Source organism: Sebastes umbrosus, chromosome 9, assembly GCF_015220745.1.
Source record: "Sebastes umbrosus isolate fSebUmb1 chromosome 9, fSebUmb1.pri, whole genome shotgun sequence".
In the NCBI taxonomy this organism is placed as follows: domain Eukaryota; kingdom Metazoa; phylum Chordata; class Actinopteri; order Perciformes; family Sebastidae; genus Sebastes; species Sebastes umbrosus.
In genome coordinates, this window is record NC_051277.1 from 8,247,119 (window position 1) to 8,263,649 (window position 16,531).

The following is a 16,531-nucleotide window of genomic DNA, read 5'->3' on the forward strand; positions in this document are numbered from 1 at the left end:
CTACCTGATACCTGAAACATTTGGCTTTATAAGTTAATTCATTAGTTGTTCTTCCTGAATCAAATATTCAGTTAGAAAATGGTGAAAAAGGCCCATTACAAGTTTCATTAAATAAGATAAGATATTCCTTTATTAGTTTTCACAGTGGGGAAATGTGCAGTGTACAGCAGCAAAGGGGATAGTACAGAAACAAGAAGCAGCAATAAAAAACAAAAATCAAGATACAACACAGTGCAAAAAGCAAAACAAAAGTAGACAGGCATGTAAAATATGAACAATTTAAATAAAAGGGATATAAAAATAGGAACAATATAAACATGTAACATCTTAAAATCCTTTCACACCCCAACTGTCCAAAACCCCCAAATATTAAAATGACAGTGATATAAAACAGAGAAACGCTGCAGATCCTAAAATTTGAGAAGCTGGAACCAGTTAATGTTACTTACCTAAACCATTGGTCGATTGTAGTCTACAGCATCATCCCTCTATACTGGACTAATTTCAAAAATTGTTGTCCCCATTAGTCGAACACAAAACCATGGGACAACCAGGTGGAAAAATACCCAAATTACCCTCATTTCATATTTATTGTGTACGTATGTGTTGTGACTTGTGTCGTCCTGATACCTGAAACATTGGGCTTTATGATAAGTTAATTCATCTGTTACCAGTTTATCAGTTCTTCCTGAATCAAATATTCAGTTATAAAATGTCAGAAAATAGTGAAATATGCCCGTTACAACTTTCCAGAGCCCAATCTAACATCTTAAAAAGATTTTATTTAGCCCCAAAACTCTAATAATATTCAAATTACAGTGATATAAAACAGACAAATGCTGAAAATCCTCTATTGTTAATTTTTACTTACATAAACAAAAATAAGATAATTAAAAATGCTAAAAACAATATTGAATTGGCAGTTGTTTTTTTATGTTGCTTTTTCACTTTCTTTTATAAACTTGAATGTAAACATTTTAACCCAGTCCACTAATAGTCTTTATGGTTCTCAACTTGCACTAACCAAGCTGCTGTTGCTGATAATTATGAAGTATATTATTTTTGTTAGATTGCCTTATATAAAGGCACTGGCTCAGCTATTAAACTTTAATTCTCACATTGCACCACATTTAATTTAATCTTTGGCTAACAATGTGGGTTTTGATTGAAACACATGTACTCCCAAAATTTACTTTTAGTTTTCATTTTTTAGGAAGTAATATATCGCTATATATATATATATATATATATATATATTTATACACAATATACTATATATATATATATTTATATATATATATATATAGTATATTCTGTATATATACATACATATATATTAATACAGAATATACTATATAGTATATTCTGTATTAATATATATGTATATATATATAAATCTATAGTATATTCTGTATATATATATATATTTATACAGAATATACTATATATATAAACACATTTGATCAATGGCGTTTGGTACCATGTGACACAGAATCCGTCCTTCAACAACACTGTGCATCATGATACTAAAACGTTTTTATTTAATTATTGTTTTTGGTATTTTATAATTAACATTTATGTCATTATTAAATTGAATGAGGTCGTTTCTATACGTTTTAATCATGGTTTTAACAGAACAGCAGCTGTCTTTTTGTCTCAGAAAAGAAAGAGTAGCGGACCAAGGCCTATGGTAAGAGGCTAGAACACGCGTCATAACAACGAGAGATTTACACATGCGCAGTAAAACGCAAACGCAGCTTCAGTTACACTGCGCATGCGTAGTCCCCCTCTCTTTCAAGCCTCCTTTCAATAGTCCTTGCTAACGTACCGGAAGAGGTGTTACTTAAAGCTACTCTGACGTCACACGGCGTCCAGTATAAATACAGCTGCGTTCATCTCCTCGTCCCCCATTTTGAGCTCCGCGCACCGTTGTTGGGTAATAAACCGTCTGTCGCTTTAGAGACTCAACAATATGTCTGACCAGCTTTGCAAACTCTTCGTCGGCGGCCTCAACGTGGACACCGACGACGATGGCCTCCGCAAACACTTCGAGCAGTACGGCTCCCTCACCGACTGCGTGGTCGTCGTGAACAAGCAGCTGCAGCGCTCCCGCTGCTTCGGCTTTGTCACCTACTCCACTCCGGAGGAGGCCGACGCGGCCATGGCGGCCAGGCCGCACACCGTCGACGGGAACCCGGTGGAGGTGAAGCGCGCCGTGGCGAGAGAAGACGCCAACAAACCCGAAGCCCTCGCCAAGGTGAAGAAGATCTTCGTGGGCGGTTTGAAAGACGACATCGAGGAGGAGCATCTGAGCGAGTACTTCTCTCAGTACGGGCAGATCGAGAAGGCCGAGGTGATCTCCGAGAAGGAGACCGGGAAGAAGCGCGGCTTCGGCTTCGTCTACTTCACCGACCACGACGCGGCAGACAAAGCGGTCGTTGTGAAATTCCACACCGTTAACGGACACAAAGTGGAGGTGAAGAAGGCGCTCACCAAGCAGGAGATGCAGGCCGCCAACAGGAGCGGGATGTCGCCGAGAGGAAGGCCCGGAAGAGGCTTTAGGGGGAATCAAAATGGCTACGGAGAGAGGAACTACGGCGGGAACTACAACTACGGAAATGGCGGCGGGTACAACGGCGGTGGAGGTGGCGGCGGATACGGTGGCTACGGAGCGCCGTACGGAGGCGGTGGCTATGGAGACCAGGGCAGCTATGGAGGTGGGAACGGCTACAACGACTTCGGCAGCGGGTACGGCCAGCATTCTTCAGGTTATGGCCCAATGAAAGGGCCACCATTCGGCGGGCAGCGCAGCGCGGCTCCGTACAACAGAGGTGGAGGCGGAGGCGGGTATCCAAGGGGGGGCGGCGGCGGCGGATATGGAGGCGGGTACTAAAATATCCACATCAAACCTCCCCCACTTCCATCCCCCAACCATGCCCTCCAGCAGCCAGGATTTGGACGACAAAATTACAAAAAAAAGGGGGCTTCTGCTGTGAAATCCAACAAATGGCAGAGATACGGACACAGACCCCCCCCCCACACATCCCCCCCTACCTAATCACCAGACCTCAAAACCCCCAAAACAGGTAGGAAGGTCACTTCCCAGAAAACCTGATAATAACGAGCACATGTTGCCGTTTTCAACTAGGACACACTTTAAAAAAAAAAAAAAAAAAACGATGAAGAATAACAACTCAGTGATCCCTTTTTTTTATTATGTACCCACGCTCACAACAAAAGAAGCGTGTAGTTGTCGTTTATTAGAGTTTATTTTTTTGCGTTCAGTTTTTTGCAAATTTATCGGATTGTTTTTTGCTGATTATCCTCTTAATATTTGCATTTTAAGCAATTTAGATTTTTTTTGTTTTTTCTGGAGTAGTGTGATTTCAATGTATGAGGATGGAGAAAGCATGTTTTGTGGTTTTCATAGCTTTGTCATACTTAAAAATAACTTGTATGATTTAGTCATTCAGCAAAAAAGAGCAGGATACTGCAGGATCCAGTTTCCTTTTTTTTTTTCCTCCCCTCCATATTGTACTCTCCTCACATAGTTTCCGTATTATATAATGTTCATTTTTTCCATTTACCTGTAGCAATATCTAATGTATATTGTATACTTTTCATGTCTTGGAGAACACAACCTACTGTTAAAAACATTTTTTGGTATGCTTATGTATGTTCATTTTAAATAAAACGTTATACCACTTAGCTTAGTTATTTTACTTATTTAACCCAGGCTTCCTCAAGTTCATCCACAGGTATTTATCATCTTTATAGTTACATGGCATTACTTCTCAGGTGGGTGAAATGGTTACAGAATCATTGTAGTCTACCCACAGCCAATGCATGTAGGCTTTGTAGGGTTTGACCTTGTTTTTTTAAATTATGTGGTTGCTAATATGACTCTTTTTTTTTTTTCCTTTTTTACATATTTGAATACAATATGTGGGCATGAGGGCTCTGATATTTATCTTTGATTATTCCTACTCCCTATTAGGTGTTCTTACTCGTATTCCAGTATGCCATAATAGCCGTAGCAGTTTGTTTGTAGGCTACATCAGGACCCTGTTGATTACCTGGGGTCGATTGTGATAGGAGTCTGAAATATCTCTTTAGGATATCCACATCCAGCAAACTAGGTATGTAAAATCAACCTGTCTTCACTCTGTGTTGGTCAACTATGTATGGAATATCTTTATGCGATGGTGCACAAGTGTGCCATTATTTAATCTTACACTTATAGCTTTATGCGTCTAATATAGCTAATCTTAAAATATGAAACAAAAAAAGGGGGGGGGGTTACTTGATTTGGTCTTAACTTTTAAGTGGGTGGAAGGGGACCCAAATTTTGTTCCACCATTAAATTAAATATTGGAACGAGTAAATTGGTGTCTCTTCCAGAAAACCTTACACAGTCCAGTCTCTCACTCTGTTTCTCTCCCATCTCCTCCAGGTTGCTACGGTAACCTGGGCACGAGGACATCACCCTGACAACGATTGGGGTGTGTGTCTCCACGCCGACTGGGGGACCGGAGAGTGGTTGTGCCTTCTCCCCCTCAGGTGAAGTCACTTTTCACAAAGGATTCCCCAGTGTGGTCTAAATGCATTTTAAAGAGTCTTAACATGGGTTTTTTATTCTGAAAAGGTTTTTTGAAGATTTTGTAGGTTTTAGTGTTTTTTTTATACTAAAGGGAGAATTTTGATAACACGGTGCCCTAGTGCAGTTGCAAATGTTATTTCCCAATGACCAGCACTGACTATTAAACATTTTTTTAATGTGATATTTGAGTGATTGTTTGTAGGCCAAGTATTCAGTATTAAACAATTAAAAAAAAAAAAACAATTATATCGTGATTTTAAGTGTTCAATTTCTTTCTTTTGACCTCTTAAATTTATTTTAAGACCACTTACTCAGGTGCTGGTGACTTTGGAGAAACAATTTGCACTTCTGGGCACTGTGGGTTTCAAAATATAATAAATATTTGTGATTATAATGGTTGTCTTTTTATTATAAACTCCATAACAGAGTGTGTGAGCCTAGCCACAATATGGTTGCATCTTTTTCAAATAAGGAATACCTGAATTAAATAATTTGCAGTGAATATACTAGGGATGCACCGTTACAGGCTTGGGTATCGGTTGATCTATTGAATTCAATTTGACCAACTTGTTGCTGCCTTAAACAGGTTTACACTTGAATTATAGTTCCTGTTATTTTTGAAGATTTTTTAACCAAGTTGCTGGTGTCCGATTTATAATTTTGATAATAAATAACAATTCACTAAATTTAGGTTATTTTGTTCATGTATTTATTTGTTACATTATTTAGAATATACTTGGGTGTATGTATAAGTGTACAACTTGCGGGTATTTTCTTTCCTCCTCCTGTGGTACGTGTTAATGAAATGTGAATGGCTCAAACTGTCATTCTGCATGTAGCCCATAAATCCAGTATAACAAGCTTTGCTTGTGCCGATAGGACACTGACATGTGTCTGCAGATGTTTTTCAAGAGGAGGAACAATGGCGGAAAATCACATGCTTATGCAACGCCACGTGTGTCTCACAGTTACTCAACCAGGAAGTAGAGGCCTTGATGGGCAAGACGCAACACGTCCACCTCAAAAGACCTCTTCAGGTTACAATGTTACTGTACAACATTGTTAGACTGCGTTTGCTCGTTACACATTAAAACAAAAATATCTATTTTATTAAACTTTTTTCTGAAGGTCTATTGGCTGACAGGATCTATGCAGTAAGGAATAAAGAATTATTGCAGTTCCCCTCTCTGCAGCTTGTTGCACAGTGCCTGTAACTAGCAACAGGATAAAAGGTGATCCATTACCTTATCAACTGTTGTGTGGATCTGTTTTTAGAGGATGAGGCGTTTCCCTTTTTACAATGCACTTCAGCATTTGAAGACAACAGTAGGTGTTGCAAAATATATATGTAAGTTGTTAGGTTTGATTTGAATAGCACATTAAGAACATTTAACAAAACAATATAAATACAGAATGAGGCCAAAAGGATTATCACAGTTTTATCCCCAGTTTTCATTAAGACAATCAAATAAAATAAACTACTGATTTGAAATATAATTCATTAAAGAGGTTGATCACACTGGTGAGAAGTTGAGGCGATATGAACTTCATCTTTAATACGAGTCCTTTAATGCACCTAAAACTTGCATTGAACAGGCTCTGGAGGCGTGAATAAAGACCTTGGCCTGAGAATTTTTTAATAACAAAATTGCAATTCACCACCAAAGGGGAAGTGTATTGTTTTTTTCAGTTTGAAATTCATAAGATGATGGCAGCCCAATAATCTAGCTTTGTCATTTTTAGTTTTATTTTTTAGGTCTTTAAGTCTGCTTGCCAAAACTTTGATCAATTCTTAAAAGAAAATGTATTATGTTTGGTAAGGTCTAGGTGGGTTTTTAATTTTGTTGATACATTTAAAGGATGCTGCTAATTGGATAGCAAATATCAATACCTGGAAGTGCTCTCAAATTAAAATAAAGATAAGATAAAGACAGATCTGGTTTTAAAAAATGAGCTGAAGTAACCATAAGAGAGCTCAACAAACTTTTGATGAACAAAACAATACATCTGAAAGAATAACCTCGACTTGCACCCTCGATTTAGCAGTGGTGCCTTGATTGTAAGAACAACTGCAATTAGAGACAATTTCAAAATAAAACTGACTTTGTCTTAGCTGGAAGGATGTATAAAACCTCAATACAAAACGTAAACCCTTCAGTTTCATAAAGTTGGAGGAAAGGGTCTGCCTGATGTACTGTGACGATTCAGGAGACCTGGTGTGACACAAAACTTATGTGATATTGTGTTTAAGTGATGCTTGTGGCGTGGCGATGGGAGTGTAAATTTTCCTTTTGTTCTCTTACCTTTTATAGGATAATGGTGCTTGACGATTTCTGGAAAGGATACATCTGTTATGTTCGCCGTGCTTTTTATGAATCTACAATAAATTATATATTTTTATACACCACGAGACTTGTTATCTTACTTATTTACATTGAGGTCTCCCCCCCAGAGATGCCTGTCATGATGGGATCAAAATAAGGTTGTGGACTGATTCATTCTTGTTGGACAGATGCGGTTTGCAGAGGTTTTGAGGCCGGAGATCTAAAGTTGGTGGATATATTCATGTTTCATTCAACCAGGTTCATATAAAATCTTCTGATCCGAGTACGTTTTCAGGTCTTTGGAGCACTATAACACGTGTCCAATTCGATGCTTTCAATTTTTGGTGCTGGTATAAGCGACAGACTTTGCTGGCCTGTGGTAACATGAAGGTTTTTGCGTTTCGAGTGAAATTGAAGGATTTATAAATAAATATTTTTGTGATGGGTGTCTCCCATTTACAGCTTAAACTACGGCTACGTTACTTTACGTTACACACCTTTTCTTTTTACTTTTAGTACGTACTACAGCTGCTCTTAAAGTACGTACTGTTGCATAAAATATGCATACAATTGGGACATATATAACATTGCACCTTGAACTTTGACCCTCTTGCTCATATATCCGCTGTGCAAAGGATTGTGGGTCAGAAGAGCCAGAAAAGCATGCTGGCTTGCATACTGCACGTAGTAGGAAATCCTGGTATTTTTGGCATACTGCATTTGACATACTATGTGGGAAATACTAATTGCATTCCAATATTGATATTACCATACTATTTAGTATGCCAGTAAAAGATTCAGTATGTCCCAATACATAGTATGTCAAATGCAGTATGACAAAAATCTCAGGATGTCCTACTACACCAGGTCGCATTTTGCAGTATGCAAGCCAGCATGCTTTTTCTGGCTATTTTCTGACCCACAATCCTCTGCTCAGCAGTTATGTTGGTGCCTTCACATGGGGTCGTGTTTACCGTGTTCACGAGGAGAGTCCATATGAACGCCCCCCTCTTGTGGAATTCAAAAGCTTGCAAGTGGAAAGTTTCTGAAAGCTCCGAGTTCACGAGTTGTGACGTGTTTGTTGATGTTGTCAGAAATGCCGGAGGCCATGAAAGTTCATTTATCAGGACATTATAAGATGATATATATTGTAATTTGAGTCGTATATTGTAATTCTTTGTAATTTTATGATACGTCGGAAGAAAATGTTGATATAACCTTACAACCTCGATTTTTTCCTCTGTCATTATGCCTTTGCATTTCCAGGATTATGTTACCCGTTACCACATTGTGTTGCTAAATTGTTAGCCTCTGTGGCTTCTAGACACCAACAGTAACGTTAATGTACCCACTTGAACGCTAAGCATATCGTGTACACGACTTCCCATGATGTAAACACGAGCTCACAAGTTTCATTCGAAGGCACCATATGAGCAAGAGGGTCAAAGTTCAAGGCACAATGTTATGATGAAGTAGTATGTCCTAATTGTATGCATACTGCATGCAACAGTGCGTACTTTGTAAGGGCAGCTGCAGTACTAAAAGTAAAAAGTATGCGATTTGGAACACAGCCTAAATCTTTTTCTGACATACTAAATAGTATGGTAGTATGGGTATTGGACATATTTTTGCACCTCGATGTGTATATATGCACAAATATTTTGACAATTTTAAAGGAGCCCTGTGGAGTTTTCATGTAAACAAACTAGAGTTACGTTTACAATCAGCGTTAGTCACCAAAAGGCATTGTGTGTACCCCTGAGAGGTCTCACAAAATGTGTATTTAAATGAATTTCAAAGCCAATTTTTAAACATTTTTTTTTAAATAATGCGTGTTTATATCCATGTTTACCAGCTTCTCTTTGTTGGCTCACCTGTAGGTCAGTGGAGTAGTGTGAAATCACTGGCAGGCGTGGGTATCACGTGCATACATACCCACACATTTAAAAAAAGAAACCTCCTCCATAGTCTACTAGAAGTCTGAAACTCCACATGGTACCTTTTAAAGTTTCAATTGGGAGTCAGACACATCAAAGATGAGGAAGTACTGGTGCTAAATGAAACAAACAATGAGAATAAACTTGATGACCTGGTTTAAAAGTTAGACGGTTCCCCAAAACCGATACTGCAGCTTTCCTCATGACAAAAAGAAACTACAGAAACGGAGCTATTAACAGCTTGAACTGGCTCAAAACATGGGCGTGTTGCAACATGCATTAATGTCCTGTAGAGTCTTTTGTACTACAGTTGGAGAAGCACTGTGAATAGTCTTTTTCCCTGCAGCATGGGGGAAGGGATCTGAGACAAATTTCACTTGAAAAGACTGTCTTTAGGTAACTTAAACTGAAGCCCTCTGAGGCTGAAGTGGGTTAGCACTATTTACTGTATATATATATAAAAGAAAATGTTAGTGTTGGTGCTTCGTTTTATAGTTTTGCTATAGTTTCCCCAATGTGACCAGCTCTCCTGTCGGAAATAATAAATAAATAGGCCTAGCAAAAGGACATTATGTTTAAGTGTGAACATTTTGTCTGTCCGTCCTGCAAAGAGGGATCCCCCTCCTCTGTTGCTCTTCCTGAGGTTTCTTCCGTTTATCCCCATTATAGGTTTTTTAAGGGAGCTTTGGCTTATCCAAATCAAGAGTCTTAAGGACAGAGGATGTTGTATGCTGTACAAATTATAAAGTCCCTTGAGGCTGATTTGCGATGTTGGACTACATGCATAAGATTGATTTGATGTGACTTCTCAAAGCCACCTCAGAGCTGATTTAATCACCATCATTTAACTGCATTTCACAACTTATAAAAGCACTGATCAGTCATATTAACTCACAATGAAGACAAGATTTGAAGAGACAGAAGTTCACAACCACAGAGTAGCACATGTTAAACGCTTACAATTTTAATTTTGTACAGAAAAGAGCAAAAAATCACCTAGTTCATCAAAGAAACCAAAGCTGCGTCATGTGTGATTTGAGGTTGGCAGTGTTTGTTCTTCCTTTTAGGCTATATTTTTGCTATAGGTTCAAAACCTGTGTGGCCACTTCTCTCTGTCCTGAAGCAATAAATAAATGCAAATAAATGTAAAGCTAGAAGACATTATGTTAACACTTCTGCCCTGTGGAACAATTTCTTTGTAAGGCACAATTTGAGGTATTTAAATGAAATAATATAATACATATTTAAAAATAAGGCCTCAATCAGTTGGATTATGTTACTTTCTAAGCCACACACCAGCCCATATAAATTAGCAAAATTCTGTTTGGATGTCTTTCAAAATTGCATTATAAATAAGTCAATAAATAATGCTTACTTTCAATTTGTAAAATTATTTTTATTTTCATTATGTAGTATAAGTAAAATGACGGTTTCTGGTGTATTTAAAGAGCATAGGGACTTTAACATGATTAAAGCGTGATGGCTGTTATATTTAAATGGGCATCATCAATGCTGTGCTCGGTGGTTGTACAGTATTTATTATGTATGTTATTAATGTGCTTTTATTGTACTAGAGAAAAGGAAGGATCACAAAGGTTTAAATAATTGAAACACACGAGTCCCTTTTCTTTTTTAGCAATTGAATCTAAGATTTCCGAGACAATTGAAAACAAGATTTGAAGAGACAGAAGTTCACAACCACAGAGTAGCACATGTTAAACGCTTACAGTCGTATAAAGAATTACAATTGTGTACAGAAAAGAGCAAAAATGATGTGCTATTTGTGATTGTGATTTTTAGGCTATATTTTTTCTATGGGTTCAAGACATGTGTGGCCACTTATCTCATGTCCTGAAGCAATAAATAAATGAACAGCTAAAGGACATTATGTTAACACAATTTCTTTGTTAGACAAAATTAAAGTTATTAAATGAAATAATATAATACACATTTAAAATAAGGCCTCAATCAGTTGGATTATGCCATTTTCTAGGCCACACACAAGCCCATATAAATTAGTAAATATGTTTGGATATATCCTTCAAATTGCATTATAATAATAAGTTAAGAAATAAAGGTTACTTTTGTGGAACAATTTATTTGTTAGGCAAAATTAAATAATATAATATACATTTAAAATAAGGCTTCAATCAGTTGGATTATGCTACTTTCTAGGCCACACACCAGCCCATATAAATTAGTATTTTTTTTTTTTATATCCTTCAAATTGCATTATAAATAAGTTAATAAATAAAGCTTAATCTAATTTATAAAGTTATTTTCATTTTCATTATGTAGTACAAGTAAAATGGCGGTTTCTGGTGTATTTAAAGAGCATGGGGACTTTAACATGATTAAAGCGTGATGGCTGTTATATTTAAATAGTCATCATTAATGCTGTACTCCGTGGTTGAATTATGCTTTGTATTATTAATACATATATGTATGTTATTAATGTGCTTTGTTTTGTACTAGAACAAAACGAAAGGGTTTTAAATGATTGAAACACACGAGTGCCCTTTCTTTTTTAGCAATCGGATCTAAGATTTCCGACACCACTTGAAGGCAACATCAACGTGATTCGCCCTTCAGCCAATCAGAGCGCGGATTTTTTCAAGCTGACCAATCAGCGAGCGATACGTCTTACGAAAGGGCAGAGTGAAGTCCAACGGCCCGCCCTGACGCCCGCTCATTGAAGAAGAAGAAGACGGTTGGTTTTCTCTCTCGGAGCAGTTTAAACAAGAAACATCATCATGTCGACGAAATACTGTAAGCTCTTCGTCGGAGGATTGGACGTGGAGACGACGGAGGATGGCGTCCGAAAACACTTCGAGCAGTTCGGCACGCTCAGCGACTGCGTGGTGGTGATGAACCAGCAGATCCAACGCTCCCGCTGCTTCGGCTTCATCACCTACTCGACGCCGCAGGAGGCCGACGCAGCAATGGCGGCGAACCCACATGTGGTGGAAGGCCGCGACGTGGAGCTGAAGCGGGCGATATCCAGAGAAGACGCTCACAACCCGGACATCCTCGCCAACGTGAAGAAGATATTCGTCGGTGGAGTTAAAGACCACATCGAGGCGGACCACCTCACCGAGTACTTCTCGCAGTTCGGCGTGGTGGAGAAGGCCGAGATTATCTCCGACAAGCAGACCGGCAGGAAGAGGGGATTCGGCTTTGTCTTCTTCGAGGACACCGACTCCGCCACCAAAGCGGTGCTCACCAAGTACCACACCATCAGCGGCAACAAGGTGGAGGTGAAGAAGGCGCTGACCAAGCAGGAGATGTCTACTGGAAGTGGCGGTGGACGCGGAGGGCGAGGTAGAGGGAGGATGCCGTATGGTGGAGGTAGAGGCGGCGGCGGTGGCTACGGAGGCGGCGGTGGCTACGGAGGCGGTGGTGGCTACGGAGGCGGCGGCGGCGGCGGCTACGGATGCGGCGGCGGCTATGGAGGGGGGTATAACGGAGGTGGAGGTGGTGGAGAAGGAGGATACGGAGGCTATGAGGAAGGGGGATACGACAACCAAATGGGGGGTGGGTATAGTAATGGTGACTTTGGCGATGGCTACGGACAGCAGCAATCCAGTTATGGTGCAGTGAAAGGGGGCAACTCCTACTCCTCCTCCTCCTCCTACAGGAGCGGTGCTCCGTACAACAGAGGCGGCGGTGGAGGTGGCTACGGCCGGGGTGGCGGCGGCGGCGGTGGTAGTGGATTCAGCGGTGGCTATTAAAAAAAAAAAAAAAAAAAGAAGTCCCAAGGTTTTGTGTTCATGGGGGTAAATCCTGATTACAGCGAACTTGAATTTACATTTACACACATTACATTGAGGGGTCTTTGTTGCAGTTTTAAGGGAGCCCATCATCATCATCACCCCCCCAACACACACACACACATGGAATGAATGAGACTGTCCTCTCTGGATCCTGGACCCCCATCATCTGTCCTCTTATTCCAACACATTATGGACTTTATACTACTAAGAAATTTGGGAATTGTTATGTTTTTTTGTGGGGGGGGGGGGGAGGGGTGGGAAAGACTTGCTTTGAAACCATTTGTAAAAGTCACTGCTTCTCAACTCAAACAAAAATTGAGTTTGTCCTCTTATTCCAACACATTATGGACTTTACTACTAAGAAATTTGGGAATTTTGTTATGTTTCTGTTGGGGGGAAAAGACTTGCTTTGAAACCATTTGTAAAAGTCAGTCACTGCTTCTCAACTCAACAAGAATTGAGTTTAAATTGAGTTTGTCCTCTTATTCCAACACATGGACTTTAATACTAAGAAATTTGAGAATTTTGTTATGGTTTTTTTTGTGGGGGGGGGTGGGGAAAAGACTTGCTTTGAAACCATTTGTAAAAGTCAGTCACTGCTTCTCAACTCAAAACAAATTGAGTTTGTTTGTCTTGCAAACCAGCCAGATTGTGTGTCTGTTATTTTTGCATCATGAACTCAGGGTTTTTAGGTAATGTTGGTGGCAGTGTCGGGGACAGCATGGGACTCTGGTTGCTTGTTGAGTTTCTTGATCTTAAAAACACTTTCGTGATTTTTTTTTTTATTATTATTTTTTAAAAAAGGAGGAAAAAATGTCACGGATTTGTTTTTGTTATCTGTAAATTTCTTTTTTTTTTTTCTTCCACCCGTCCCATTTACAAGGCTTTTTGTTTAGATTAAAAAACTGTTTTTGAAAAATCCACGTGTTCAGTTCACCCTTATGTTTGATTCTGCTTTTATTAAAGTTTTTAATGTTTTGAAAATCTATCTTTAATCTCGCAGTCTTGATTCAAATCGTTGTGGGGTTATATTTCAATATTTAAAAATCACTGGTATAGTTAGGAGTTTGATACTCTTGATTTTTATAATTGAGTTCATAAAGCTACCACCAGGAGGGAGCGTTGCTTGTCAATTCATGCATTTTTCAGTTAATCGGCCATTTTATACTGGCAAGGATCTTTCTCTAAATCTGTGAGCAATACAATAAACATACTTACACATAGGTATATAATACATAGAGGAAATGAAGAGATACATAAAAAAAAAATTAAATAAAGCAACTTAAAACATGCCAGGGGTTCATCTAAATAAATAATATAAACTTTAGAAATAAAATTAAAATGGGAGCACAATCTAACTGTTTTACTAGCTGTTTTGTTTTTTGCCTAAGTTATTGACTTAATATATAGTTCCATTTCTTTCTTGAAAACAAAGTGAGGTTTAGATAAAAAAAATTGCATTTTTGACTGCATAATAATTAAAAAATACTCTTATATTGTGTTGAACCTTAAAAAAAACAAAAAAAAAACACTTTCCAGTAGAAGTTCCATGTCATATTTTCCAAGATCAACCTACAAATATCTTGCCACAGTTTGAGTGTGTGTGTACATTTCCAGAACAGATAATATAGATAAATAATAGTAACTTAAGTAAAAACATTAAAATGTGAGCACAATCTCAATTTTTACCTAGCCTAATATATAGTTCCATTTCTGTCTTAAACATTAAAGAGGTGTAACTGTCACAAATTTAAATTTTTTATATAAATGTTTTGCGACTGATTATGAGATTGATTAGAAAACACTCACTCTCACATATTGTGTTGGATTTTTAAAAAAAAAAAAATATATATATATATACATTTTCCAGTAAAAGTTCAGAGTCATGGATAATATTTTCCAAGATAAACCTACAAATATTGTTTTTTTTTCAGTATGGGAATCACACAAGATGACAACATGACACTTCTTTGACCTTATTCCCCCTTTTTTCCCAACATAAATGCAAGGATTTACTTGATAGAAGAAGCTACTTGTGTGCATCAAAAGTAGTAGTTTTTGGCTGACTTTGTCCTCTGATAGCATACAATGAGCCATTAAGCAAATGCCATTATATTCACTATGGCCCACATGGATGCAGCGTGAAATATACAGATTTCCTTATTTAATTAGCAATTTTATCCTTTTAAAGTTATTTTTATATTGCTTTTGATTGTTTCTTGTATCTTTAACCATTTTTTTTCTCCAGAAAATAGTGCTGAGTTTACCTTCAAAAACCCACCCACACATGCAGAAAACTTTGCTTCACTTGATTCATAACTCCTTTAGGACTCCCCTTGTGTGTGTGCCATCTTTACAAATCTCATCTAATAGGTTTATTTTGGTGGTGTTGGGATGTAACTGCAGTTAATGAATGAAATTATTTAAGATATTGTAGGGGAGATCTATTTTTTTATAAATCTTGTAGGTATTCACCTACAAGATTATGTGCACTAGTAGCAGAGAGAGATGGAAAAAGGTGTAAGCTCTCACTCTGACCCTATTTCTGGATACGAAAATAAGGCTCTGGACCAAATCTTCCTGTTGTCAAACTTAAGTAGGCAACATATTACTACATATTCTGATAAATTATGGATGTTATGGCTTCATTTTTTTTTTAAATCCTGGTTTCTGCAAGGCAAAGCAAGTATAGCACCTTTTGAAAAGAAAATTCAAAGTGCTGTACATAAGACATAAGGCTTTAAGACAACATACTCTATAAAAGAAATATGAGGCAATATCAAATAACACATATAAAAAAAAGATTTAAAAAAAACTAAAATTTAACGAAACATAAATCACAAGCCTTGATTAAAAATAACTGAGAGGGGGATTTTCACACCATTGGATAGTTATTTCTGAATCAGATTTATTTGCCAAGTACATACACGCAAGGAATTTGACTCTGGTTTTATGCATCTCTCTCATTGTACTTACACAGAAATAGAAATAACAGATTGGAACAATGATAACAGTATAAAACAGTACAGTATAAAAGATAAAAAACCTTTATCCAATACAAGCTTAACCTAAACTACTTAATAAAATAAATAAATATACAGTATATACCTGTAACTAGAAATGTTGACCTATGATACAAATTAGACAATACAATTACAATACGGTCAAGGCAGTGTACAGTACAATCAAGGCAGTGAGTTATTGCACAGTAATAAGAGCACATATTGCACATGTATCGGTAGTGCAGTTGATAAATTACATTACAAATAATGTATCTGAATATAAGATGCGGTAGGATGCAAACATGTACTAAATTAAGCATTATAAAGTGTGGTAGGATCTAGGATGTAAACATGTACTGAGTTAAGTAAGGGTTATGTTTTCTGACAAGTATCTGACAGTGTTTAGATCAGGATAAGAGGAATAGACAGGATTATTATGTACACATAAAGTAAAAAAAAAAATAGGTGTGTTTATATAAATATTATTAAAAAAAATACATAAACCAGTGACCAACAACATAAACAAAATGTCTATATACAAAAGTTGTAAACAATATAAATAGTGTAAAGAAATAAATGCTGAATGTGTGGATATGTTGTGAGGTTTTTCTATGTTAAATCATTGTAAATATCTTTAGGTTTTTGGACCGTTGGTAGGACAAAACAACTTCAGACATTTCCTTCAAATTCAAGACAATCATTATCAGTATTTTCACAATTTTTTTTCAACCAAACGATTAATCGATTAATCTGGAAAATTATCAGCCAATTAATTGCTAATTAAAATAATCATTAGTTGCAGCCATATTTCATTTGAAACTGGAAGAAATCAAGTTCACAATATTTTAGGAAATATATACATTTTGTCCCATGGTCACTGGGATTAAATATGTGT

The 16,531-nt window shown here is 37.5% G+C and overlaps 2 protein-coding genes across 2 annotated transcripts; both read left to right on the forward strand.

Moving 5' to 3' along the window:
* The first annotated feature begins 1,893 nt into the window (after positions 1-1,893).
* LOC119494184 (heterogeneous nuclear ribonucleoprotein A0-like) lies at positions 1,894-7,007 on the forward strand. The gene is made up of 3 exons (XM_037779875.1): positions 1,894-3,086; positions 4,454-4,560; positions 6,913-7,007. Exon 1 carries the CDS (start codon positions 1,973-1,975, stop codon positions 2,891-2,893), a length of 921 nt encoding a protein of 306 aa, XP_037635803.1. The 5' UTR covers positions 1,894-1,972; the 3' UTR covers positions 2,894-3,086; positions 4,454-4,560; positions 6,913-7,007.
* Positions 7,008-11,513: 4,506 nt separating this feature from the next.
* On the forward strand, positions 11,514-13,622 carry LOC119494196 (heterogeneous nuclear ribonucleoprotein A0-like). The gene has a single exon (XM_037779898.1). It carries the CDS (start codon positions 11,615-11,617, stop codon positions 12,590-12,592), a length of 978 nt encoding a protein of 325 aa, XP_037635826.1. The 5' UTR covers positions 11,514-11,614; the 3' UTR covers positions 12,593-13,622.
* The last annotated feature ends 2,909 nt before the right edge of the window (positions 13,623-16,531 follow it).